Genomic DNA, 25,172 nt, shown 5'->3' with positions numbered 1-25,172 from the left:
ATATTTAAATTTTGATTTTATAGATAAGGGGACCCTCCTCCCTCCATTGCCCTGGTTCACAGAAACAGCAGCTTATTTATGTTTTTTATCTGGCTCATTTTAGTTTTTGCTTAAACACCTTTTTCTAGTTGATGACTCTGTTTCTTATTCCTCTTTCCCTACCTTCCTATTCCCTCCTCCTCCTCTCTTGGGACCTCCATACTATTTTGCCTCTTCATATAAGTGCAACAAAGTCATACACCTAAATCATATTTCCTTCAGGGGGGAGGGGGAAATTGTTAGCAGTCAGATCCCTCCACCCACCAAGAAGCAGTTTATAGATATGAAATCAACACCCTTCCTCATATAGCATAAGTGCAAGACACTGCCTGGCCTGAAATAAAACAAAATGGATGCCAGTCAGGAGCCTGGAAAATATTTTAGGAAAATCAGAGTGGCTGGCTGACTAAAGACTCCCTCCACGCCCCGGAGAGATGCATAATTTAGGACAATGAGATATCCCAAGAAACTCAGGACTAATCTCATCCATTCTTGGCTTTACTTCCCCTCACCCATTTGCCTTAATTAAGCACCACCTAACACTATTCATCAACTATCCAGTACTTAAAGGGTCATCAAGCACCATTTACACCTATAGTCCACCTCATGTAGACACATTAAGCCTCTCCCAACTCATTATCCACCTCCGGAAAACCCATTAAGTCATTGTTTTGGGGGCAAAGACGTCAGCTTGCCCCAGGGAGCATTTTGCCCCTGTGAAACGCTGGTTCTTTTGCTGCTGCCTCCATGGACCTCCTCTTTGAGACTGGTAACTATAGCCTCCCCCAAAACTGCTTTTTCCTTCCTGATTTCCTCTTAGTTAGCCTTGTATGTGTGCCCTTTTATTTCTCTTTTAATAAAAACTGTTCGGGTTGAAAATTTGGCTGGCTTTATTTTGAGAGTTCTCTAAAAGAATAATAATCCAATAAATATAGGTAGAGAATCCCAATTACCCCCTTTAGCTTGTCTCCTTTAAGTTAATTCTTCCAACTAATTAGGAGACCACCTATTTGGGTAACAGAGTAACGTACAACCAATAGTATCATGAAGCCAAGATTAACTCTGGTTGGCTACAGCTGTGCAGCCTGTATGTAACCGCTACATGGCAAACAAGCTGTCAGATGTATGTGATGTCATATTTATGGAGCAATAACCACCACAACTTTGAGTCTTAGAACAAAATGAACTATGGATCAAAAAAGCAGGTTCAAAATACATATTAACACTGCTCTCCCCTCTAAAAACAGTAATCACATTTACAAATCATAACAGCATTCAACTATTGCTTGGCACATTCAGTATAAAAATTACTTTATTGTGCAAAATGTCAAGAAAAATGATCCAAGTATTTATGGAATATGGCTAACAGTTTTGTCACTTCAACTGCAATTAAAGTAAAATTTTGAAAAAGCATTCACTTTCACTTTCTTCTGACTCACTGCCATGGAATACAATAGGATGATCAGTTTGACGTCTCTATTCCTTGAATTCCAAGAACTGCTGTAGCCTTTTGTTATGTTCCGTAGATACTTGCACAGCACTATAGAGCAAAACAAAAACAATGAGATTAGTCTGCTTTGAATGACACAAGCACATGTGAATGCATACAAGTTGTAAAAAGGCCATCATGGCCTTCTGAAAAAACCACGATGCCCAGCAAACCCAGTTGACTGAATTTCTTTTTATATATCCAATATCATGAAGTGTTAAGTAAATTCAGATTTACCAACATTTGCTAAATCTTGACATAATTCTCTTATGCATTCATGAGAATACACAGCAGCTCTCACACCCACATTGCAAGCTAAGCTAGGTTAGAAAGTAACTGGATCTTCTCTGGATCAGACCCAGGGGAAGCTCCACATAGAGCGCATTACAGTAATCCAGCGTAGAGGGGACCGTTGCCTGGATCACTGTAGTTGTTAGATTCAGTAGTATCACCAATCTGCACCAACATGGAAGTCCAAGGAAATGAAGCAATAGTAATGCTGAGCTGAACAATATGGTCCAAGTCTACCAAAAGGAAGAAGGTCTTCCTCTGGTAAATGCTTAGGTTGTTACCACCTGACTTACATTCACTTGAATCCATCTTTAGAACAATTATGCACAAAAGTGCATTGAAGGCTGCATATGATTTGCAAAATCTTGAGCACTAGATTTTATGTTTGCTTCAACTATTAAGAGCAGGCTTCTGTTACAACACTTTTCCTTCATGATTTCATTCATGTATAAGACCACCTGGTTGGCCACTGTGTGACACAAGATGCTAGACAAGATGGACCACTGGTCTGAGCCAGCAGGTCCTCTTCTTATCTTCACCCACAGTGAACTCTTTGAAACAAATCAGATCATACAATAAATAAATATCATATTATGAAATGAACATTAAGATAGCCAAAAGCCATAAAAGCTCACTTTAAGTGTTCTCCAAATGTTGTAGTTATTCGATAGATAGCAGTTTTCAGTGATGCTCTCAATGCAAATCGAAGGGTTTTATAGGAAGTGTCTGCCAAATTCCCTGAAGTCCTGGGAGGTTTGCTGGAAACATGAGGAAGCTTGAAGTGCTTGTCTACTACCTAGGATTGGAAAAAATGAATCGAGTGCAAAATAGTGAATCTAGTGGCAGCAAAGATTGAATTAAAAGCAAGTCATCAAAAGCACAAGGTTGCTACTGAACAAACAAATATAAAGCTTCTCAGTAATAATGAAGCCTAGGAAAATCAAGTTATAACAACCCATTAAAAATCCCATGTTTCAACCATGATAGCACTCAATGAGATATCACAAAAATCCCTTCTTTTTTATTATTAAATGTTAATATATTCATAACATGATAAGAATAGGAACAAGAACGAGAACATTAACAACTAAGGTGATGAGCTATAACCATTAACAATCATACATCTGATAATTGCTTTCTCAAGAAGAATCAAACTAAGATCCATAAAGTAGGTATTCATAGTAGCTCCTATGAATGATCTAAATAAAGCCTGAACAAGAAGAATTAAAAGTCCAGATTAATAATCATTTGGTATGGAAGCTTTGTTAATTAAAAGTCATTATTTGACAGAAAGTCCAGAAACGGTTTCCATTTTGCATAGAAATTCATTGTGCAGTGTGGCCTTTCCCTTTGTTGTAATCTATGTTATTTTCTCCATAATTAGTTGCTCCCAGATTTTGTTATACCAAGTATTCAAACTAGGAGACTTATGAGACTTCCAGTTAAGAGCTATAGAGGTTTTTGCCACAACAGCAACGATGAGATTAATGTTGTCTAATAGTTGGAAGTTCTCTATCTTTCCAAATATCTAAGAATAATAATTCTGGCTTTAATGGTATATTGTATGATGTAATGAGTACAATCTGTCACGGAATTGTGTCCCAAAAGTCTGCTATACGTGGACATTGCCACCAGCAATGTAAGAAGGTACCAATATGTCTGCATTCTTTCCAGTGTAGGGGAGAGCTGGAGAAATATTTTTAGACAGCCTATGTGGAATGAGATACCAATGATTTATAATTTTATATGACTGAAGTCTTATGTTTATGACTGGAGAGTTTACTATGTTTGATTTCCAAACCTGTTGCCACTCTTCATCAGAAATGCATATCTCGCAATCCTGTTGCCATTTTAAGTGAGTAGCATCAGTTTTCAGTGTCACATCCTGCACCAGTCTCTCATATATTTTCGAAAGCAGCCCCTTTCAGGTAAATACAGGAGTTTCTAGCAATAACAAAAATCCCTACTTGAAAGGTCCAAATTACCTGTCCTTGGTAATGCTTCCAGAAATAGCTTCAATAGACCTAGTTAATCGTTTAGATCAGTGCTACTCATTCAGTGGCTTGGAAGCCACACGTAGCTCTTTAACATGCCACTTGAGACTTTTCTAAGAGCACCATTCCTCAGTGTGGCCCTTGCCCCATGTTTCAGGAAAGTAGGCTATTGCCTAGTAGGGCCCATGGCAGGCAGTGGTTCCCACCTTGAAACAGCTGCCAGTGGAAGGGGGAGTAAGCTGTAATACAGGGATGGAATAACAGCCCCTACTCTTCTCTGCCACTTCTGTGATCTGAGTCTCTGTCCACAGCTTCCTGGCAACCACCCAGGAAAAAGAGCAAGCAGGACACAGTGACGCGAGGCTGGTTTGACACCTCTTTCTCCACAACCAGCTTACTTTGGGAATCTTTCTCTCTCCTAAACTGGTGCACCTCACATTGGCAAGGGACATAGGTACATGATCCTTCTGCTGCAGGAGCCTGTTCTGCTTGTTAAGAGACATTTCTCCAGTAGGAAACCTTGAATACCCTTTAATTCTCTTTCTGTGTTTTTGCTCTCTCTGTGGCACAGACTATCCTTGCCTATCTAGTTGTGAGCATCATGGCATGGAGATAGCAAGAAGGAGGCAAATAAAGGTCAGGCTTCCAGCAGCAGGAGCCTGTTCTGAATCAGCGAGCATTCCTGGCTTGGAGTTCAGGGTGTAACCCAAGCCAGCTCCTGCCATGAGAAGCCTGAGCACCCCTTACTTCCATCTCTGCCGTCCTCTTTCCTCAGCATGAGGCACAGCAGGCTCCTGCAGCTGCTGGCCATGGCTCTGCCTTAAAAAGACTGGTGCTTCTCCAACAGAGCCTTCAGTATGTGTCACTTTTGAGTTGATGGGAAATTGTGAACGTGGCACTCTCTGAGCCAAGGGGAGAGTACTGTTGGTTAAGATAAGTCCATCAGGGCCTTTCCCAACATTTCATTGCAGAGCAGCTTGAGCAAACCCTAAATAAAAACACTGGCATCTTGTGGTTTTTTTTCTTTAAAAAGTATGAACCACAAGTGGCAAAAGAGATTTTACTAACGTGTTGAGATGATAGCTCTTAGAAAAATGTAACCTCAAAAATACTTCTTTATTTTTTTATTTTGCCATTGATGAGTAACTATTTGGAGGCTTTAATGGGGTTGGAATTGTAGCTCAGGAAACAGTACCTTTAAACAGCTACATCTTTTTTCTGTAGTTAACTTTGAATATCTTTCAAAAGTATCATAGCAAATGAAACCAAGATAAGACATCACACATTAGGGGAAACACAGCTTTTTCTAACAGAATCAATTGTACCATTGCCGCTATGCGTACACATCGCTTTTGCTTAAGAAGGCAAAGTTCCTCACCTCCTGAAGAGTTAACAAAGTGTTCAGAATAGACGGCAAAGTAGTTTGGACAACTCCATATTTATCTTCAGTAAATGAGGCTGCAACTAGATGTGACAGTCCTTCAAAAAGAGAAAAGGAGAGCAAGAGAAAGAATAATTGCTTTTAGTTCTGACAAATGAGTTATTACTTACCATGGAATTATATCATCATAAAGTCCTGAAATTTACAAAATTCTATATTTTGACTGTCATTGCATTGACTTCTTAGCAACATAAAACTGAATTCAGTATCCTACCTAAACCACCAGGAGATCAGTTTCTGCTGACTGCAGTTTAGAGCAACCAAAGGTTACAAGCTTTTAAGCAACAGAGAGATACTGGAAGAAAAATACTGCTCCAATGTTGCTCAGAATAAGAACAAACATAGACGTTTTTCAGTGGCACAGAATCTAAAGAACTAGAGCACACACTCACCAAGCGCAGCTACAGAAACCAGGGAATACAATAATCCCAGAATTGGTTATGCTCGAATTTCACTGCCAAGGCACCATGAAACTAAAGCAAGCCACAGAAGTGAATTTAATTCAGAATAAGATGCTATTTAACATGGATAAGTGCTGGGTTCTCCACCTGGATAACAAAAATGCAAAGCATACATACTGGATGAGGGATACACTTCTGGGTAGCAGTATGTGAGAACAAGATCTTGGGATATGGGTGGATGGGAAGCTAAATATGAGATGTCAGTCTGATGCAGCAGCCAAAAAGGCAAACACAACTTTGAGGTATATAACACATCCAAATCACAGGATGTCATTGTCCCACTATATACTGCATTGGTCAATTCCCACCTACAGTATTGTGTGCATTTCTGGAGGCCTCATTTCAAAAAGAATGTGGACAAATTGGAAAGGGTTCCGAGGAGAGCAACCAGGCTAATCAGGGGCCTGAAGACCAAGCTCTGAGAGGACAGACTGAGAGACCTGGGAATGTTCAAGTTTGGAGAAGAGAAGATTGAGGGGAGACATGATTGCTTTCTTTAAGTATTTTAAAGGGGGTCACTTAGAGGCGGGAAGGGAGCTGTTCCTGTTGGCAACAGAGAATAGGACCAGAAATAATTGGTTTAAAGTACAGGAGAGAAGGTATCAGCGGGACATTAAGAAAAACGTCATGTTAAGGGTAATTCAGCAGTGGAATCAGCTGCCTAAGGATGTCGTGGGTTCTCCCTCACTGGCAGTCTTCGAGGAGCAGCTGGATGATTTTTTGTTGGGGATACTTTAGGCTGTTCCTGCATTGGGCAGGTGGTTGGATTAGGTGGTCTGTAAGGCCCCTTCCAACTCTATGATATATGAATAAGTTATTGCTTACCTTCCAAGGCCCAAATATGCATTTGAGTGTCAGAAAAGACAGCCTGGATCGAAGCCTCTGAGTGCTGAGAAAGAGAAGGGTTGCAAACAACTGTTAACTTAGCCCAACACATATCTGGTAAAATTTACAATATGTCACAATTAAGAGCTCTTCATGAAAATACAATACTTTGAATATACAGCATACTGACTTCCCTTATGAAAGATGCAACCTATTAAATTATTGTAGTTTAGAGTTAGGCTAACCTTGACTTTAATAAAAAAAACCCAAGTGTAAATATTAAAGTTGCCATCTTGAAACTGAAGTTTAAGTTTACACAGCATGTGTTTCAAATTGTCATGTCTGAACCCCATCCATGCCAATGCTGATGCTGTTTAAATCAATAGTTCATGCTGAACCTTGATATCCTATTACCAGTGCCATAAATGTTTTTTCTGTTCAATTCTTTCACAGAATGATTGCAGGTGTTTATCTAGCAAACTGTACAAACTTTCAGTCCTCATGACCTTGTATACTATTCACTCCTGTTCACTGCTATGTCTTGCTTTCCAGTGACTCAACATAATAGTACAAATATGTAAAATGTTCTCACACAAAGTGCCCGCCAAAATCATGTTTATTGTTGGGAGGGGGAAGGAGCAAACGTGTGTGTTAAGAGGATGGATTTTTCCACAGGTTCCCTTTCCTGTCAATTATTGCCCTTCGTTTAGATGCTTACCTTGCTTCTGAGTAATCCTATGGACATATATATGGAAATGATTTGATTTCTGAATAAAACCATATAACCAAGAGCCCGGACTTCTTGTTGCAATGGTACAGAGACCTGTCTACCATATCCTGCCATCCATAGCCAAATGGATGACAGGATGTCCAAATACTTTGGTACCAATTTCTACTTTGATATTAACAGAGGTAATATTAGCAGTATAAGGCAAGAACTCACTGCTGAATCCTGCATTCATCCTTACCTTGCTGAAAAAATACATTATCAGTACTCGTTTTGACAAAAAACTCTTAATCTAGAAGAAAGAAAAGAAAACTTGAGAAGAGCCAACAGTATCTGCAGCTTTTCAGAATGATACACAATTTCCATTTGACATTATCAAGGCAATTCAAAATTTGTAGGCTTCACTGACTCACACCCCAACCTTGAAAAAGATTCCGTTCAAATTAACAGTATTTCTGAAGAAAAGATTTTGATTTGCAACCTCTGTTTGAGAAAATAATATAGTAATACTGAAATGCAAGCTACACAGCTTTAAATGGTTTCAGAACAGCATAAATTTTAACAAAATAGAAATTTTAATTCTTCAAGTTCTCAGAGGAAGAGAAATGCATTCCTTCATCATGTCAATAGGAGTGGCATCTGATGCAAGTTCATAGAACAAAAAGTGTGCCAAACTAGTAATATTGCAGAATACAACATGAAAAAGACCATCTCCACTGATTAACTGAAATGTTAATGACTTCTTACAATACCTGCTCTTTCTTGCTTTGCAGCCATAAAGAGAGAAAACTTGGTTGTACTGCTTCATTAGTAACTTTTGCAACAGCAAAGCTGGGGCGGGGCTCCTGCAGAGAGTCTGTCCACTGCAAGTCTACAAGAAAAATCCAGCTTATTTAAAATAGGGCAGCAGATATTCTCACAAATAGCCAAGAGAGGGGTGGAAGACTTCTTCTTACCAGAATATGATGTCCATAATTTTGGTCCTCTTCTCATAATATGGGGACTTTGGACAGACCCATGCCAAGGAGAGCTCAACTCCAGCATTCCAGCCTTGTTACTTAGTGGAGAGGAACTGAAAGGGGACCCTAAATTGCTTCCAAGGTCTGTTACAGGTGATGTTTTTAAAGACAATAAAGACGATTTAACCAGGGAAGGCATATGGGCTCGAGGAAGGATACCAGCTCTTGGAGTCTGAAGTGAGCTCTCTTCAGCAGCTGCTCCTGTGAAGGAAGAACATTTTTTAATTTTTTTTTAATTTTAAAAAACCCAAAGTGATAGTATAGGGAGTACATAAAAGAAAAAAAAGATTATATAATAGTTATATGGATCAAAATAATGTGATTTTGGGCTGTATCAACAGAAGCATAGTGTCCAGATCACGCAAAGTGATGGTATCGCTCTACTCTGCTCTGGTTGGACCTCACCTAAAGTATTGTGTTCAGTTTGGGGCACCACAATTTCAGAAGGATATAGACAAGAAGGATATAGACAAGAAAGTGTCCAGAGGAGGGCAACAAAGATGGTGAGGGGTCTGGAGACCAAGTCCTATGAGGAAAAGTTGAAGGAGCTTGGTATGTTTAACCTGGAGAGGAGGCAACTAAGAGGTGATATAACCATCTTGAAGGGCTGTCATATTGAGGATGGTGTAGAGTTGTTTTCTGCTGCCCCAAGAGTTTGGACCAGAACCAATAGGCACGCAGTGAGGGTCACAGGGTGTGGGGGGGAGGTAACTATGAATTCCCTGCATTGTGCAGGGGGTTGGACTAGATGGCCCTCGAGGACCCTTCCAACCCCATGAATCTATGTTCAAATGCAGTCTGCTTCCTAGAGGCACTTCATTCTTTACACAGAAATCACACCTGACACAGCTATGTTCATATTTCAGCATTTATCCACAGTGAAGTGTGACATAAAAATGTATGCCCCTAAACATGCAGTGGCTACGCACTATAGACACAACCAAAGCTGCCCAACACATGTCTGTTGAGTATTAACAAAGTATGTTTTCCTCTCACGTTTTACTGTGGGGAACGCTATTTCTATGTACAGTGAGAAGTATTATTTTAGGCCATTGCATTGTATTAGGGAAAAACACCAAATGTCTGTGCAAGGAAGAACCTACTTGGCAGTCTTTTTTGCTACTCTATGGAGACAGCATTATTGCTACATTATTTCAATTCTTTTTGGAATGTGATTTTTTTCTCTGCCGTTTGATATGTCCCTTTTTGATTTAGAAATGTTCACTGCAACAGACCAACCTTGTTTGGTGTAGTGGTTAAGATTGGCAGGACCCAGTTTGGTGTAGTGGTTAGGAGCGCAGGACTCTACTCTGGAAAACTGGGTTTAATTCCCCACTCCTCTGCTTGAAGCCAACTAGGTAACCTTGGGTCAGTCACAGCTTCTAGGAGCCCTCTCAGCCTCACCCACCTCACAAGGTGATTGTTGTGAAGATAACAACAAACTTTGTAAACCACTCTGAGTGTGGCATTAAGTTATCCTGAAGGGTGGTATATAAATCAAATGTTGTTGTTGTTGTTGTTGTTGCTGCTACCTGGGGCATTGGGAGCTTTTCTCAAGTCTTCCACAGATGGCTGCTTCAGTCTTCCGTTTGTAGCTGCAGCCTCCTGATGCATTATCAGCTTGAGTGTCAGATCATTTAGAAGATTCAAGCACTCCCTCGAAACTGCAGTCCAGTTGTGGGGATGTCCTCCTTTCATACAAGAACTTATTTTAAGGGTATATATCATTTTTAAAATAAATAAATAATGGATTACATTTTCAAAACTCAATTATTTCACAAGCCCTTATTATGAAGTAAAATATCAACTTCAGAATACCAAGCTCAAACTGAAGGCCATAATTGTAGCAACAAAGTCTCCACTCGAAGTTAGGCCACAAAAACTAGAAAGTCTAGACCAGTGTTTCCCAAAGTTGTCTGGACCGCGACCCATTTAAAAAAAAATTCAAAGTTCGGGACCCACCTAATACAATAACCATATATAACGCACCCGTGCCTAACATGAAGAAAAAGAAGCAGCGTTATATTGCTGCTGCAGCATTTTCTCGTTAATACATATCGTAACTATGTGAAGGACTGTTCAATTAAGAAAAAAAGAAAAACATCCAGTTATAATTGAAATATTTACTTACTAAATATAAGATGTGATATTTCAATGAGAAGGATGTATTTGTTTCCTATTTCTTGCCATTACAGCTTTAGCATCGACTTCGATTTTAGTCACTTTTAATCGCAATGAATTAGTTACATCCAATTTATTTTGGTATTTAGTTTTAATATGAACCATGGCTGAAAATCCCACTTCACATAAGTATGAGGTAGTGAAGGGGAGGAGGACTTTCATGGCTTCATCAAACAGGCAGGGATAGGTGTCAGCAACTGAAAGCCAGAATTTCGTTAATTGCTTGCGATTAAAAGTGTTTTTCAGCGATGTATCTTCTGATAAATCAATAAGTTCTTCATTTGCTTTTGTTGACATTACAGTTGGTATGTTGTCTTGAAACGGGTTACAAATCCAGCTCATCATGTCGAACTTTTTCATCTCTTCCCCGAAGTAGGCGTCAAAGTTATTTTTCAACTCTGTTAAATGAGTGGAAATTGCAGACACTACATTGATATCTGGCTGCACTTCGTTTTCTATAATGAAAGTTTCAAATGTTTCAAAACAATCATACTTGCCTTCCTCGATACATCTCTTCCACAACATAAGTTTTTTCATGAACGCTCGAATTTTACCGTGAACTGCAAAAATATTGGATCCGTTTGATCCTTGCAGGTACAAATTGAGTTTGTTTAACTTTGAGAAAATATCCGCCATGTATGTGAGCTTGAGGATGAATTCTTCGTCCAGTAGAGATTCAAGATATTCATTTTTTCCTTCCAGGTAAACTCTAACTTCATTGCGTAATTCCACTAATCTTGTCAGTACTTTCCCTCTGGATAACCAACGTACCTCTGTATGCAGAAGAAGAGATTTATGGAGACTACCCATCTCTTCGCACAGCTTTTGAAATAAACGTGTTTGTAAGGGTCTTGTTTTAATATAATTTACAATTTTCACAGCGGTATTTAATACTGTTTTTAAATCATCAGGCAATGGTTTTGAAACCAGTGCTTCTCTATGAAGGCTACAGTGTGTCCACGAAGCATTGGGACTTCGTTCAAGAACCCTCGTGACCACACTGCTATTTTTGCCGCACATAGCTCGAGCTCCATCAGTGCATATGCTGACACAGTTCTTCCATTCCAACCCTTTTTCTTTTGTATAAGAATCAATTTCTTTGAAAATTTACTCGTCCGTTCCATGAATAATTGTTTTGCAGAACAAGATATCTTCATGCGTGTTGTTTTGCCATATATAACGCACGAAAACAAGTAACTGAGATAGGCTTTGCACATTGGTAGACTCATCCAGCTGTAGTGTAAAATATTTACTACCAACTACTCTACGGATTAACTCATCCTCTGCCCATTCGGACATCTCGTCAATTCTTCGTGCAACAGTATTATTGGAAAGTGGTATACGTTCAATTTCCTTTACTTCTTTTTCTCCAAACATCACTCCAACAGCATCTTTAATCGATGGCAACACTAAATTCTCGCCAATGGTATGAGGTTTACCTGTCAGGCGATTCTTAAGCTAATAAGATATGAGGCTTAAGTAGCATTTTCATTAATATTTATGAAATGTGAAACAATATTCTTTGAAGATTTCATATCCAATAATTTTCTTTGAAAAAAATCCACTCGCTTATTTTTTAAATGGGAATGTTTCGTTTCTATATGACATGTCAACTTACTTGGACGCATACTTTCGTTCGCCAATATTTCGCAGCAAATAACGCATTGAGGGCATGGATCCACCGTATCTTGATTCCACGTGAATCCTAGTTTCAGGTATTCGACATCATATTTTCTCACAACTTTTCGACGTTTTGTTTCATGTGAACTCGTAGAGGGAGCTAATAGGTCAGGCTCAGTGTCACTTTTGTCATCCGAAATAACGTCTTCTATTTTTTCATCGCTCTGTACACAATCCGCTGCTGGCGGCGTACTTTTTGCTATCCGTTTCAACCACTTGTCCGTTATTTAGTTTTAAGAAGATAATAAACACACAATATGCGACAACGAATACTACAGTGACGACTGACGCTCGGGCTCGTGAGTTGCCTTCGGCCACCCCGCCCCCGCCCCTGCCTCACGCCCATGATGAACGATCACACTCCGCGCCACGCCGCGAGAAATTAAATTATTAGTAACCGTTCGGTTGCCAGCCGAATGACACGGCCCGGCCAACGTGTTGTGACTGTCGCCCTATCAGTTTCAGGGCCCACCCAATATCCGCTCGCGACCCACCAGTGGGTCCCGACCCATACTTTGGGAAACAGCGGTCTAGACATATAATTTTAGACATTCCCAGTACATTCAGTCTAAAGAGAGTATGTTCCGATGCTTTAAAATATAGCACATGCACTGTTTGCTTTGGAAACTGCAAGCATTACATACATGTACAGCCCTGAACCTCCTCATACCCAGGTATAGGCACCATGGTAGCAGCTTTCCTTTTAAGCCTACAAATGGGTGCTATAAAAATCCTTCATTTCTGTGAAGTAGCATCTGTCAAGCTCAACAGCAAAATGGAAGCAACAGTTCCTAAATAAAGTAAGCCTCTGACAATGTACTTCACACTACCCCTTTTCTGTCTTAATGGAACAAAATAAATTTCCAAATACCTGGCTGGCTAAGGCTGAAGACCTCTTGCCGACGAACAGAAGAATACTGGGAAAGAAACATGAGGTCCTGTAAAGCCAAGAACTGCAGAGAAAAATGTTTAAAGGGTGTTTACAAATTTCTAGGTTGCTGCTGATTTACTAAAATGTCAAGTCAGGATATTCTCACAGCACATAACAGTTGTGATGCTAAGCAAGAGGTTTTTATGCTTTTGGCCATTTCAGAGTATTTGCTGTCATTAAGATTTCCCTCCCAAAAACATACTTTCAGACATACTGAAAATGTAGTAGTCTTACGTTTTCTGACATGAACGCATGCCATTTCATCCATATATTTGCCCATGTACAAAAAGGGACATGGACAAATATATGTAGATATTTTATTTTAATTGTAAATTACACCAACATATATGGAAGGGGCTGATTTAACCCTGCTAGTTGGAAAGAATTCACAAAGCAAGTACGTTCAAGTGCTAGAGACAGAATGTGATAACAATAGCTATTTTAGATAGCCAAGCAAATGTATAAAGAACTGTTCTGAAGAAAATGAGATAATGATTTTTATACGTCTATACTGTAATGGATTAAGTTTTTTTGTAAGAATGAAGCTTTTGGAAGCATCTGACTGGGTTATGTTAGCTCTGATAATATATTAAACAGTACAGAGTGTGTGAATGAAACGAGAGGGACTTGGGAAAGGGAGAAGCAGGAAAGAAGGTAGTATGCCAAAAGAATGAGACTTAAAAAGGAAACCAGAAGAATATGATGAAAAGGAGATTTCCAGAGTCAAGAGGCTGAAGGGAGGACAACTGAAACCAGAAAACAAGACAGTTTTGTAAGACCAAGAACTGCAGGAGGTGAGGAAAACAGAGAATTCCTATTTATCTTAAATACTTATCCTTCGATTCAGGCCTCGAATGCAATGTTTGTTGTTTGTGTTATTTTAACACATACTTGATTTATCAAAACCATCCTAGCTTCGCTAGAGTGATTGCATATTATGGCAATGAAAGCTATGCAAGAAACAAGCTGAGACAAATGAACTCGCATACCTTTAAAATAGACGGAGGATTGCTATTTAAAATTTTAGGTAAGCATCGATCTGTTTCTTCTGCAAAAGTCGGCTGTACAGGAAAATGATGTGCCTGAAAGTGGAGCATATACTGTAATTGAAGCAAGAATAACAAGCAACCCTGGTTCGTAAAACATTATTAAGAGCATAATGAATTTACTGGTCATCTGCAAATTGGTTAAACTTACAGAAAGGCTTTCAAGCCCAGAGGAGGAGGGGGTGCAAAATTCTCTAACTAAAACCAAGTGAACCAATTACAAAGCAGTTTCTGCTGCACAGTAACACATGTGCCCCATGTTATATTTCAAAAACAAAAGCTGCCTTGACATGGTATGGTACAGAACATACAATACCAACCTCAGTAGAATATATTCTGAAGAGTAACCATGTAATGTACCAAGTAATCAACAAAAACACACCACATAGCCAACTGTGGTACAGAAGAGATAAGTCCAACAGGCCAGCCACTGTGTCCAGAGGATGAAGTTTACTGAAAGACAAAAAAAAATACACCAACAAAATAAGGAAAGTATTTTTATGTAAAATATTCTTTATTCCTTTGTGCAAATTTATTTTGCCTGGAGGGAGCTTGACAGATGAGCAGTACAAAGAGCAACTTTATTCTGTAGTAGATATGGGCACGAACCAATAAAAAACAAACCATGTGATTCATGGTTCGTAGCATTCCATGAACCACGAACTTCTGACCTTTTCCCAGTTTGGGAATTGGTTCATGGCTCGTGGCATTTCAACCACCCTGCACTGGCTGCTGAAGGCAGTGCAGGACGTTTGAAACAGACAGCCCCTTTCTTCTGCTGCCCGGGCAACAAGAGAACAGGGCTATCAGTTTCACAGATCCCGCACTGGTTTCAGCCTGTCGACTGAACCCAGTGCGGGGTCTGTGAAACTGACAACCCGGACAGCAGGAAAAGAGGCTGTCAGTTTCACAGACCCTGTACTGGTTTCAGCCCATTGGCTGAACCCAGCGCGGGGTCTGTGAAATTGACAGCCCCTTTCTGCGCAGTTTCACAGACCCTGCGCTGGGTTCAGCCGATGGGCTGAAACCGGCGCGGGGTCTAAGAAACTCCAAACCAGCCATAGAATGGCTGGAAAAATTCTTTGTTCCGTAAAAACACGGTCCCACAGATCGCGTGTTTTGCTGCAAACAAACTATCCATTCCATATGGAATTTTATTCCGTGGTTTGTTTCATGCCCATCTCTATTCTGTAGCCAATATCAAAAAGACCATTTTTGTCCCTTAATAACATATTTGATTTCAGTGAAGAGAATTATAACTGTTTAAAAGATCTAATACTTCATATTACAGCAGGTCATTTACTTCCAATATATAGTCAAGTGCCTTCAACACAAAAAGAGGCCCACTAAGCATCCTTGGGAAGCCTTGCTTCCACTTCCCAACGGCCTTGAGTTTCTATTCCTTTAAGTCTCTCCAAAGTTGTGAGCGACATAATTTGTTCCCTGATGGGCAGCTGCTCAGAGCAAGTCTACGTTCCATCACAATCTGCAAGATGGCACTGGGGGCATCTCCACTGCAAGGTTTACAGTAAAGAAGTAAATAAGGTTTGATCAGGTACTTACCTATCAATATGAAGGTTCATTGTAGTAATTATCCATGCCCTAGGAATATAACCTATGATGCCACAAAAAGAAAATCAAGTTGTAAAAACCAGAAATGTGTTCACTTCCATGAATTCTCAGCAAAAATGTTTACTTCCATGAATTCTCAGCACAAAGGTAAAACTGTAAACAAAAAACCTGAAGAAAAAAATTAAGGGCATGAAAAGTATGTCCAATACAAAGGGGGATGATATGTGCATCTAATATCAAATAAAAAATCATCATCAAACTGTATTTATCCCAGCTTGGGAGGGGGCTGTATGGGTATATGCCACCTTGCAAACAAGATCAATAACTCTGCATACATATGCCTGCTCTTTTGTAAACCCTAATTGGTAGAATAGTCTGCCTAAAGAGGTCAGGAAGGCTTACAAACTACTTCCATTCCATAGAATGTGCAAACTGGAACTGTTAAGGAGGACATTTTATAAGGAATGTTTGTGTAAGTTTTAAAGTCTGTGGAATTTTCTAGATGTTTTATTGTGTTTGTGGTTTTTATTACATTGTTTTTTAAAAGAAATTTGTAGTCTACCTTAAGTCTGTGAGAAAAAACAGACAATAAATGATATAAAAAAGTGAATAAACAACCGTTGGACCCCCTCCCCCACAAGGAGGTTAAAAGTAGCTTGGAGATAGTGACTTTTGGCAGGACAATGGCATGGTGAGGAGTTACCTCTATAGTTTCCCTCTAAAAAGTGCAACCCTACTAGCTGCAGTCCATAATAGGAAAAAATATTTAAAATACATATGGAAACCATTTTAAGATTAGTCTTTTAACTAAACAAAACTCAGCAGCCACATCCATTAGCCTGATCATGCTTCCATATTCCATGAAGTTCCTCGCCTAAATAATAGAGTCTTATCTTGTGGCTATTAAAGTATCCCATACATATAAGCCCCTCTCTGCTAAGGAATCTGTAATGTTTGAGCTAGGTACAGTCCCATACCATCAGCCTCTGCTGCTTCTCCCCTCATACTTCCTAGCCTGTACCTTTTACATCTCAATACTCTTTTATATTACATAACTACATTATAGAAAAAGGCAGTGCAGCATCAAGCCATGTTACTATCTTTCAATCACTTCCCCTGGCAACTTTAACATTGCAATTCCCTTTCTTCCCTGATGAAAGAAGATGAAAGAAGTATTTGATAGTAACGTTGCTTATAATACCCAGATTAAACTCTGACAAGTGATTCTCCAAGTGACTGCAGTTGCTGCCATGGACCAAAAACTGCCTTGCTGCATCTAGTCCAGTGTTTTGTTGGTTGCATAGCTTCCTTTGGGAAGCTCAAAAGCACTGCATGATTGTGACGGCCAAGGGTCCCAAAATGTACTAAAGGCAGGGGTTCCTCCCCTCCCCAGAAAGCTTGTCTCAGCTGCCTTCCTGCCTCCTCTTTGCTTCCTATCTCACCACCAGCAAGTACTGAGCACATGAATTTCTTCTCTTCTTCCCCTTTCCCAGTACCCTTCAGCACCAGCCAACACTCAGTGTAGATGATGCCTGTGCCCTCTACCCACCAGTCCGAGCTACGTGCTGTGTGGTAGGCTGCAATAGGTCACACACCAGGAAGTGCTGGGAATATATGAGGAAGGGGAATTGCTTGCTTAGCACTACCAGTGATGGAATGCAAAGAGAAGGGAATCAAGGCTGCTGCAGTGACCACAGAGACAGGAAAATGGACCGAGGAGAAAGCAACTCGGGGGGTGCTTCTTCCCAGTGTCATCAGTAGAGGGGTCCATGTGGTGCTGCACTTTGAAGAGCATCTTCCAAATGCAGTATGACATAGATGATTCCCTGAAACTGGAGCTGAAAAAAGAAATCATGGAACATCCATGCCTTTGAGCCATACTTTCCTCCAAAGTACAGCAAGGCATCAGTGACAAGATTCTACCCTTTGGGGTAAGGCTGTGGCAAGGAGACATTTTGGACTAGGTTCTGAAGCTGACCTAGAACTCTGATTTCCCAACAACCTATTTGTCCTAAACACCTGGCAAATCTAATTATACTGCCACAAAACTCACATCAAGTACCTTACCTCCTATTCCCTCCATTTAAAGGGGAAAAATGAAATCTTACCAAAAAAGTAGTAAGCGGCACAGAAGTTTCTAACCATATAAAGAGACTCCACACAACTTTGCTTTGCCAACAGAGGTAGAGCTCTTCTGAAACGAAGGTATTTGTATTGCTAAAAAAAATATTAAACACATTTAACAGTTTCAAGAAGTTATCCATCCAGTATATTTGATCTGAAAAGTAGTCAGACCTTATATTAAAAATTGCTTCAGAAACTGCAGCTACACTAGAGCCTTCCCAACTACTGCATTATTCTGTAGTAAATTAGCCATAGGTAAAAGGTAAAGGTCTGTGCAAGCACCGAGTCATTACTGACCCATGGGGGGGATGTCGCATCATGACGTTTTCTTGGCAGACTTCTGTTACGGGGTGGTTTGCCATTGCCTTCCCCAGTCATCTACACTTTACCCCCAGGAAACTAGGTATTCATTTTACCAACCTTGGAAGGATGGAAGGCTGAGTCAACCTTGAGCCGGCTACCTGAACCTGGCTTCCACCAGAATCGAACTCTGGTCGTAAACAGAGCTTGGGCTGCAGTACTGCAGCTTACCACTCTGCAGCACGGGGCTCTTTGGCCATAGTAAACCACTTTATTTTGGCCACAGTAAACCACTTTATTTTCAGATAAGCTTCAAAACACATGAAAGGAGTAGGCAGCATCAAGATTCATACCGCAACCACACTGTACACAGTGATATCCTACTCTTAGCATGATATCCAGACTTCTCCAAAAACTAGTAACTGATAGTTAAGAGCATACATAAGAAAAGAACAATACAGCTGGTCTAGTAATAGAACACTATGATCCTGTTCTTTATGTAGTTACCTGTATGATTGGAAACGGAAGGTAATTCATATTGTGAACAAGGTATCGGAGGCTATAGCTGTAACCCATAAAAGCTCCAAGGAGCAAGAGAAAGAGATGGTATTCATTCAGGCACATGTATGGAACATCATCAGCTGGACTGAAGCAAAACAGTATTTTAAGATTTTAATTGCACACAAAATAAAACAGCTCAATTCAGGAAACAACTCAACACGTAATTCTGTATCTAAAAAAATATTTTATCTGATTACAAGGGAAAAAATAAATGGGCTAGAATTGTTTTGGTAAACATTTTCTCAGAATTGAAATAGCAATAACTTCTAATGTTATCATATGTGCTGCTAGACATACTGCCTAGACAGTTTCAGCTACTTTGTAACAACAACATAAAGATGTGGTTCTTTTTAGCAATGAGCAAATTTTATTATAAAAATTAACAGTTTGCATATCCAGCAGTTCTGGTCAAAGTTGTCTTTGAGCATATTCAGACAATAGTTTCTGACGTGGAAGCTGTTCCCTCCTTACTGCTATGCTTACCACTAGCAAGTACTACAGTAAGAGTATACCAACTGTGCAACTAGAATCAGAATGTGAAGGAGTCTAGAAAGAAGAGAGCACAAACCCGTGCCAAAAGGGGAAGGCACAATTCTTTCAAGTAAGTACAAAACCTCAGTTGGCAGGGCAGAGTAGACCTGCAGTACTTCAGTGTTATGCTCTGTGAAGAAAGTACCTAGTGTTTTAAAAAGTACCAAAAGTGCACTTTGACATTTAGGTGAAGGGAAATGGTCTCTCTTACCAAAAATGTCTGGGCATCATTCAACAGCAGCCTCTGACTATGCACAACAAAGATTATAAACCTCTTCCCCTGAGCTATTAATTGTGCTAGTTAGAGCAGCAATTGAGTTTCCCCAGCAATCATAATTTATGGTTTGCAAAAAGTAATTTGCCCAGTTACAAAATTGTGGTCCTTTACCAAAGGACTACAAGTAGCAATTTTCTTAGAAACTATAATCTGTATAAACCAGTTATCATTTCCCTGTCTTCTATAATTGTAACATTGCAAACTATGAAAAAGTTCCTTTTCACATTATTTATTTTCATGTGAAATAATTTAATTTAAAAAATCCCTATGATCACCAAAACTCACCTTTCTGAAGCTGTGCAGGGTATAGATAAAAACAGGAACTTTCCTTTAGTCATAACTGCGGCACACCAAGCCATCAGCATTCCCATTACTGCATGCACAACTGAATGGATTACTTGCTGTGGGTGGATAACCTTGCTAATCAGTGCTAATCGAGAGCAAGGAATAGAAGGGACAACTGCAAAGAAAGAATATTAATCTGTCCTAAAGCAAGTCATTTTAATGCACTTTATTGCATGTCATACTTGATGAATGGACATTTTGATGATCACTGCTCCGTATTTAAATGTTAAAGATGATTTAAGAGTTTGCGGTCTGGTGGAAAATTCTTCCAGATGATCAGACCACATTTTTTAAAAGGAAGAACTACATGTGATCACTATCAGAAATATCTTTAGTTACGTTTTGAAGCTTTAGGATTAATAGACATTGAAATAAAGCTTTCACCCTAAAGTGTTTTTGACCTGTATATTTTTATTAAGTTTTAAAATAAACAGTCCAGAGTGCTACAAGATGTTCAACTTTAAAATTATGCATACATCTAAGAATAAGGTCACACCTCTTTGTATTTATATGCCTGTTGTGAGCCGCCCTGAGCCTGCGTGTGGGGAACGTGGGATATAAATCTAGTAATAAACATAAAACTTAAAATAAAACACATCTTTTCAATACTCACCAGCATGAAATTCCACATTGAAAATACTTATTATCAGTATCACCATGGACATCAGCAGTAAACAAAAGATAACATAGGAGGTATACAAATCATTGAATGAACCTGAAAAGAAGAAATTTGTAGAAAGTACTATGACCATATGAACTTGAAAGTACTATGAACATGTATCTACTGCCATAATGGTTTAATGCCTGAAAATATAAGCTGTGACTGAAGAAGTCATCCGTTTACTTCTTGCCTGGACCATTATTTCATTGGGTGGCCTTAATCAGGTCTTTCTCTCATGACCTTAGACCTCCACATGCCATTTGAGGAAGACACTATCATAAGCCTGCACCTGTATCTGCTGAACTAACCTCCCCCACCCCCTGTTTTGTAAGACCTAATGTTCTATGCTTGGAAGTCAGGAGAGGCTGGTGAACGAACATGTTTGCTTCTGGATCACTGCAGAGTTGTCCCTTTTATCTCTTCCCATCTCAAGTTAGATAACTCAAATGTTCTCCTTGTGTACAAGTTTTGTTTAGATCTTGTTTTAGACAACAGTATTTTAAAATTCTGTTTTTAGAGCTATTCTCCTCTCACATACACCTCTCTCCGTGGACCCATTCATTTCACAGCTCTACTTTTTAAATTAAAAGGGATTTTGTTTCCATTTTAAATAGAATCAATTGCATTTTACCAAATTGTGAGCTACTTTGGGGCTCCAAACAAAACATGAACTAAATATCTAATAAATGATTCTGATCTACCTTACAGAGTGACAGTATTATTTAGATAACATATATGAAATGATTTGAACAGTCTAAATCATTAATTGCGAAATAGTATTATTACTAAGCATGCTCTAAGTTAAGTTTGCCATATGCACAGCACTAGTGATACCCACTTGTGATCCATTGTATAGGGTGGAACAAGTCAATAGTGCTAATGCTGATAAAGGCTGCAGTACACAGAGGAAGCAGAAACACAGACCAAGCAATACTCGCTGCTGCTCTCCATCCCAAAATCTAAAAAGAAAACAAGAACATAAGAAAATGCTTTGTCTTCTAACCCAAGATATATCCAAATTACCTGGCTAACCAGTTATTAACAGCCCAAAGTATACAGAGTTCTTACTCTGGGGGAGAAAAAATAAGCATTAAAGAATTGTGTGAAGAGTGACTTCTCAAAATGAGAAATGATGGATGATTGGTAATAAAAGCAGCATGATCATTATTAATCAGTATCCTTTTTAAAATAAAAATATCCAGTGAAGAATGATGTATTCTTCATTCAAATCTGGGGGATGTTGGTGCAAGGATTAGTCACTTCAAGTTCCCAACACTTGCATCTTGGAAAACAAGTATTTTATGTCCAGTTTTAATACCATGCTCAATGGGCCACATATGTTAAAAGCACAGCAAGTAGCTACCCTGCCTGGCACATTGGGGCTGTGCTTTCAGACAGGCCTCAAAACCTCATGTGCTGATCCACAGAAAGATTTTGCATTGATTCATGGCAAGGAAACCAGTACATCTTTATGAGAAGTACTAGGGCTGTAGTAACTGGAACATGTCAGAAGAATGCTTTCACAAAGCGAATGGGATTATAGTTTATTGTACAGTTTATTGCATGTATTATCTTGTTTGTATTGCATTGTTTTCAAGTTTTTGTAATCCAGTTGCTACTTTCCTTTTTTTTTAATGTATTTATTGTAATTATAAGGAGATACAAGAACAATCAACGTCATGTATAAGGAAACAGAGAAACTAATTAGTTAACATTTGTCTAGGCAATCTAAATGGTTGCAAATACAAAATTATGACTCTGTCGTCATAAAGATTTATACAGTTTGAATAAAGACACTCTTACAAACTAAGTAGAACATTAAAACAATCTTTAGATTTAACAATTTGTTTAGTATAGTTATCTGTCGACAGAAATTCCAGAACTGGAAACCAAAATTTAATAAAATGTGATTTGTAATCTGGGTTTTCACGTTGTTTGGTGTAGTCGGCTAAAATAAAGAGATCCCAGACCTTCAGCAACCAGTTGGAAATGGTTGGGCAGTTTTCACTCTTCCAGGCTGCCGCAAGAACGGATTTACCCGCTGCCAACAATTGAGCTATTAAAGCTTTTCTTTCTTTTGGGATGGGGATATCATCAGTTGCTACTTTCTTCATGGTATATTTTATTCTACTATTTTCCTAACTTCAAAATTATCCACTTTAGGTCTCAGCAAGAAAGGCAAGCTATAAATAAATTAATAAATATAGGCGCACCATGTCGCTGAAAATGAGACTGACTGCCTGTGAACAGTACCCGGTTCTGATTTTCTTGGAGGAGGGATGCAAGAGAAATATATAGAATCCTAGTAGAGATCACAAGCTTCTCTTTCCACCTCAAGCAAGCACAATCTACTTGCAGATGAGACTCCTGCCTATCCCATTCGTCAGCACCAAAGTTCTAGGATACAAACAACAGACTGTCTTTAAAAGACTGATTTCAAGAGCTTTATCTTCCAATACATAGGACAACCTGAACATAGAGGGACTGACGTTTCCACATTTTTCTGGCCATTTCTTCTCTTTAACAGCTTGTAAGATATGCAGGTACTCAATGGAGTGGAAAAAATTTTGCAAGTCCCAGAGCGTTAGAAACAAATAAACCAGTCAAAGAAAAGCTGGCAACCCTATACTGGGCATTTGTTGTAAAAAGGGAAACCATGTAAAAAGGGAAATCTCATAAATAACCACTCCACTTTAATATACATGTCTGTGCAATAAAAGTAAATTATTCATGACTGAAATAGTGGATAATGGGGTAGAAGAGGAACTCTTAACTTGGAAGCCAGACAAGAGAGAAAGACATGTTTGTGGGTAGTTTGCCAGACCATGGAAGTGGTTTCAGTTGAGCCTGGATGTGACTGTACCCTCTTTTAAAAATCAGGTTTACAACTTGAAGGTGCTGTTAGGTCACACATATCTTATGATTGGACAAGAAAAGTCTGTACTACAAAGTGCCTTTTACTAACTTAGATTGACATGCCAGCTGCAGCCCTTGCCATAATGCTCCTGCTATCATGTGTATATAATGAATGCATAACTTAGATTCGTGTAATGTGTTGTACACTGGGCTGCCTTTCCAGACAGCCTTCAGAAGCACTTGGCCAAGTGAATACAACTGCTAGGCAACAATCAACAGGGGCCTGCTGCTGTGAGCACATTCTCCCGTGCTGAGAGATCTTCACAGAGCTCCATGACTTGTGGGAGGGCCCCAGATCAGAATCCAGGACACTGTGTTGCTCCACGGCACAGCCATGAGGCCTAAAAGGAGCCAGAGGTACAGACTAAATCCTGCAGTATTGTACTCTGTCCTGATTAGTAACCAGCTGCTTGGATTTCCTCCTTCCTGTTCCTCCCTCATTCATTTAAAGATAACTGAACACACAAATCATCTTAATACAGAGATGGTGTGATAATCCCAGTGCAGTTAAATGATCTGGTGACAGCGCTTACATGGAAGCTGATTCCAAAGATCCTGCTAGTGTCCATGAGTATCTTTGAGGACGTGAGAGATTTGTAGGGGACAGATTTGATTACAACTACTTTGATATTGGGGGCAGGGGAAAGTTGATTTGGTGGCAGTCTGTCACTTCATAAACCATATCTGAGACACTCCAAGTGGTTAAGCCCATCTGTGGGTAGAGGGAAGTGCATGTTTGAAAATCCACACAGACCCCTCATCTCTGTTTACATTTTTAAAATAGCGTTACAAAAACTATTCATTTCCGGGCACAAATCAGTGTGCTGTAAAATTTCAGGGCACTAAACCGTCTCAGACTGGGCACTAAATTGTGGTACTGACCTTTTCCATGTGAACCTGTCCACGATTTACTTTTTGTTTTATTATTTTTTAGTTTGAAACACCGTGACCACAACATATACACTTAAAAAGATCAAATCTCCCAATGAGCGAGCGGCCTCATTCACCTCACTTGCTGTGGGAACTATAAAGCCTTTCCGACGGGGGGGGGGGGACTCCATGAAAAGGAGATGCCGATCCAACGCGCTCAGGGATCGCCTAACCTGGAAAGCGACAGTCCATTGGACAAGCGCTAACCAATCACCGCTCACGCTACCATTAGCCACAAAGGGGGCAAAGTGAACCTTACCCCGCCTGCCCGCGGCCGCCCCCGCACCCACCCCCGATCATTTAAGGAAGCCGGCGGCAAACGGGACTCACTTGGCGTAGCAACAACTGCTGCTCTCGTGCGACAGGACTCATGGCCGACCCCTGTCGCTGTTACGCTCCGCCGCCGCCACGATTTGAAGAGACCGCCTCTCACGCCCCTCCTTCGGCCACGAGGCCGCTGTTCGCAGCGGATGACGAGCCCAGCATTTATTCGCGCTCGGAAAAGACTAGCGCGACTCACAGAGCCAGGACTTCTGGGGGAGGAACTATGTAGAAAGGTGCCGACGGCCTCGGGTCTTTGTGGGCGCCAGGGTGGGCACCGCCCTCTCCCTTGGTGCAAAAGGCTTCCGCGCAGCTTGAAAATGGGAGGAGTTCGAGTATAGAGTATATGGGGGGGGGGGGCGAGGTGAATACGGCACAGAGCTCTCGTGTCTTTCCCAGCCGAGAAACCAGGGCGCCTACAACTCCCAGCAACCTTCGGGAAAACGTCAAGCTCCCGCCGAACGTCCAGGAGCGGCCGCCCCTAGATCTCGCGTTCGTTTGTCTCAACGT

The 25,172-nt window shown here is 40.0% G+C and overlaps 1 protein-coding gene across 2 annotated transcripts; it reads right to left on the bottom strand.

Annotated features, from left to right (window-relative positions):
- Positions 1 to 1,333: 1,333 nt before the first annotated feature.
- Positions 1,334 to 24,990, bottom strand: NDC1 (NDC1 transmembrane nucleoporin). 2 transcript variants are annotated; one of them, XM_054979957.1, is made up of 18 exons: positions 24,672 to 24,990; positions 21,334 to 21,454; positions 20,448 to 20,549; positions 19,775 to 19,949; positions 18,628 to 18,766; positions 17,805 to 17,913; positions 15,688 to 15,739; positions 14,445 to 14,577; positions 14,068 to 14,160; positions 13,019 to 13,100; positions 9,819 to 9,977; positions 8,224 to 8,487; positions 8,020 to 8,138; positions 7,509 to 7,559; positions 6,541 to 6,604; positions 5,192 to 5,292; positions 2,455 to 2,615; positions 1,334 to 1,579 (listed from the first exon to the last, which is right to left on the bottom strand). In XM_054979957.1, exons 1-18 carry the CDS (start codon positions 24,711 to 24,713, stop codon positions 1,516 to 1,518), a joined length of 2,031 nt encoding a protein of 676 aa, XP_054835932.1. In that variant the 5' UTR covers positions 24,714 to 24,990; the 3' UTR covers positions 1,334 to 1,515. The 2 variants fall into 2 exon arrangements, with proteins under 2 accessions (XP_054835932.1, XP_054835933.1); XM_054979958.1 differs by lacking the exon at positions 24,672 to 24,990 and adding an exon at positions 22,709 to 22,776.
- Positions 24,991 to 25,172: the final 182 nt, after the last annotated feature.

This window comes from Eublepharis macularius, chromosome 5, assembly GCF_028583425.1.
Source record: "Eublepharis macularius isolate TG4126 chromosome 5, MPM_Emac_v1.0, whole genome shotgun sequence".
In the NCBI taxonomy this organism is placed as follows: Eukaryota; Metazoa; Chordata; class Lepidosauria; order Squamata; family Eublepharidae; genus Eublepharis; species Eublepharis macularius.
This window is presented reverse-complemented; position numbering and strand designations above follow the sequence as displayed.

What these genes read in the sequence shown, in the direction of transcription:
- NDC1 (XM_054979957.1), bottom strand. Translation starts at nt 24,713, where the DNA reads ATGAGTCCTGTCGCACGAGAGCAGCAGTTGTTGCTACGCCAA. An exon ending in CCCTATACAATGGATCACAA is followed by an intron (nt 20,550 to 21,333) that starts GTGGGTATCACT and finishes TCTTCTTTTCAG; the next exon opens with GTTCATTCAATGATTTGTAT. An exon ending in TGCCGCTTACTACTTTTTTG is followed by an intron (nt 15,740 to 17,804) that starts GTAAGATTTCAT and finishes GTGGCATCATAG; the next exon opens with GTTATATTCCTAGGGCATGG.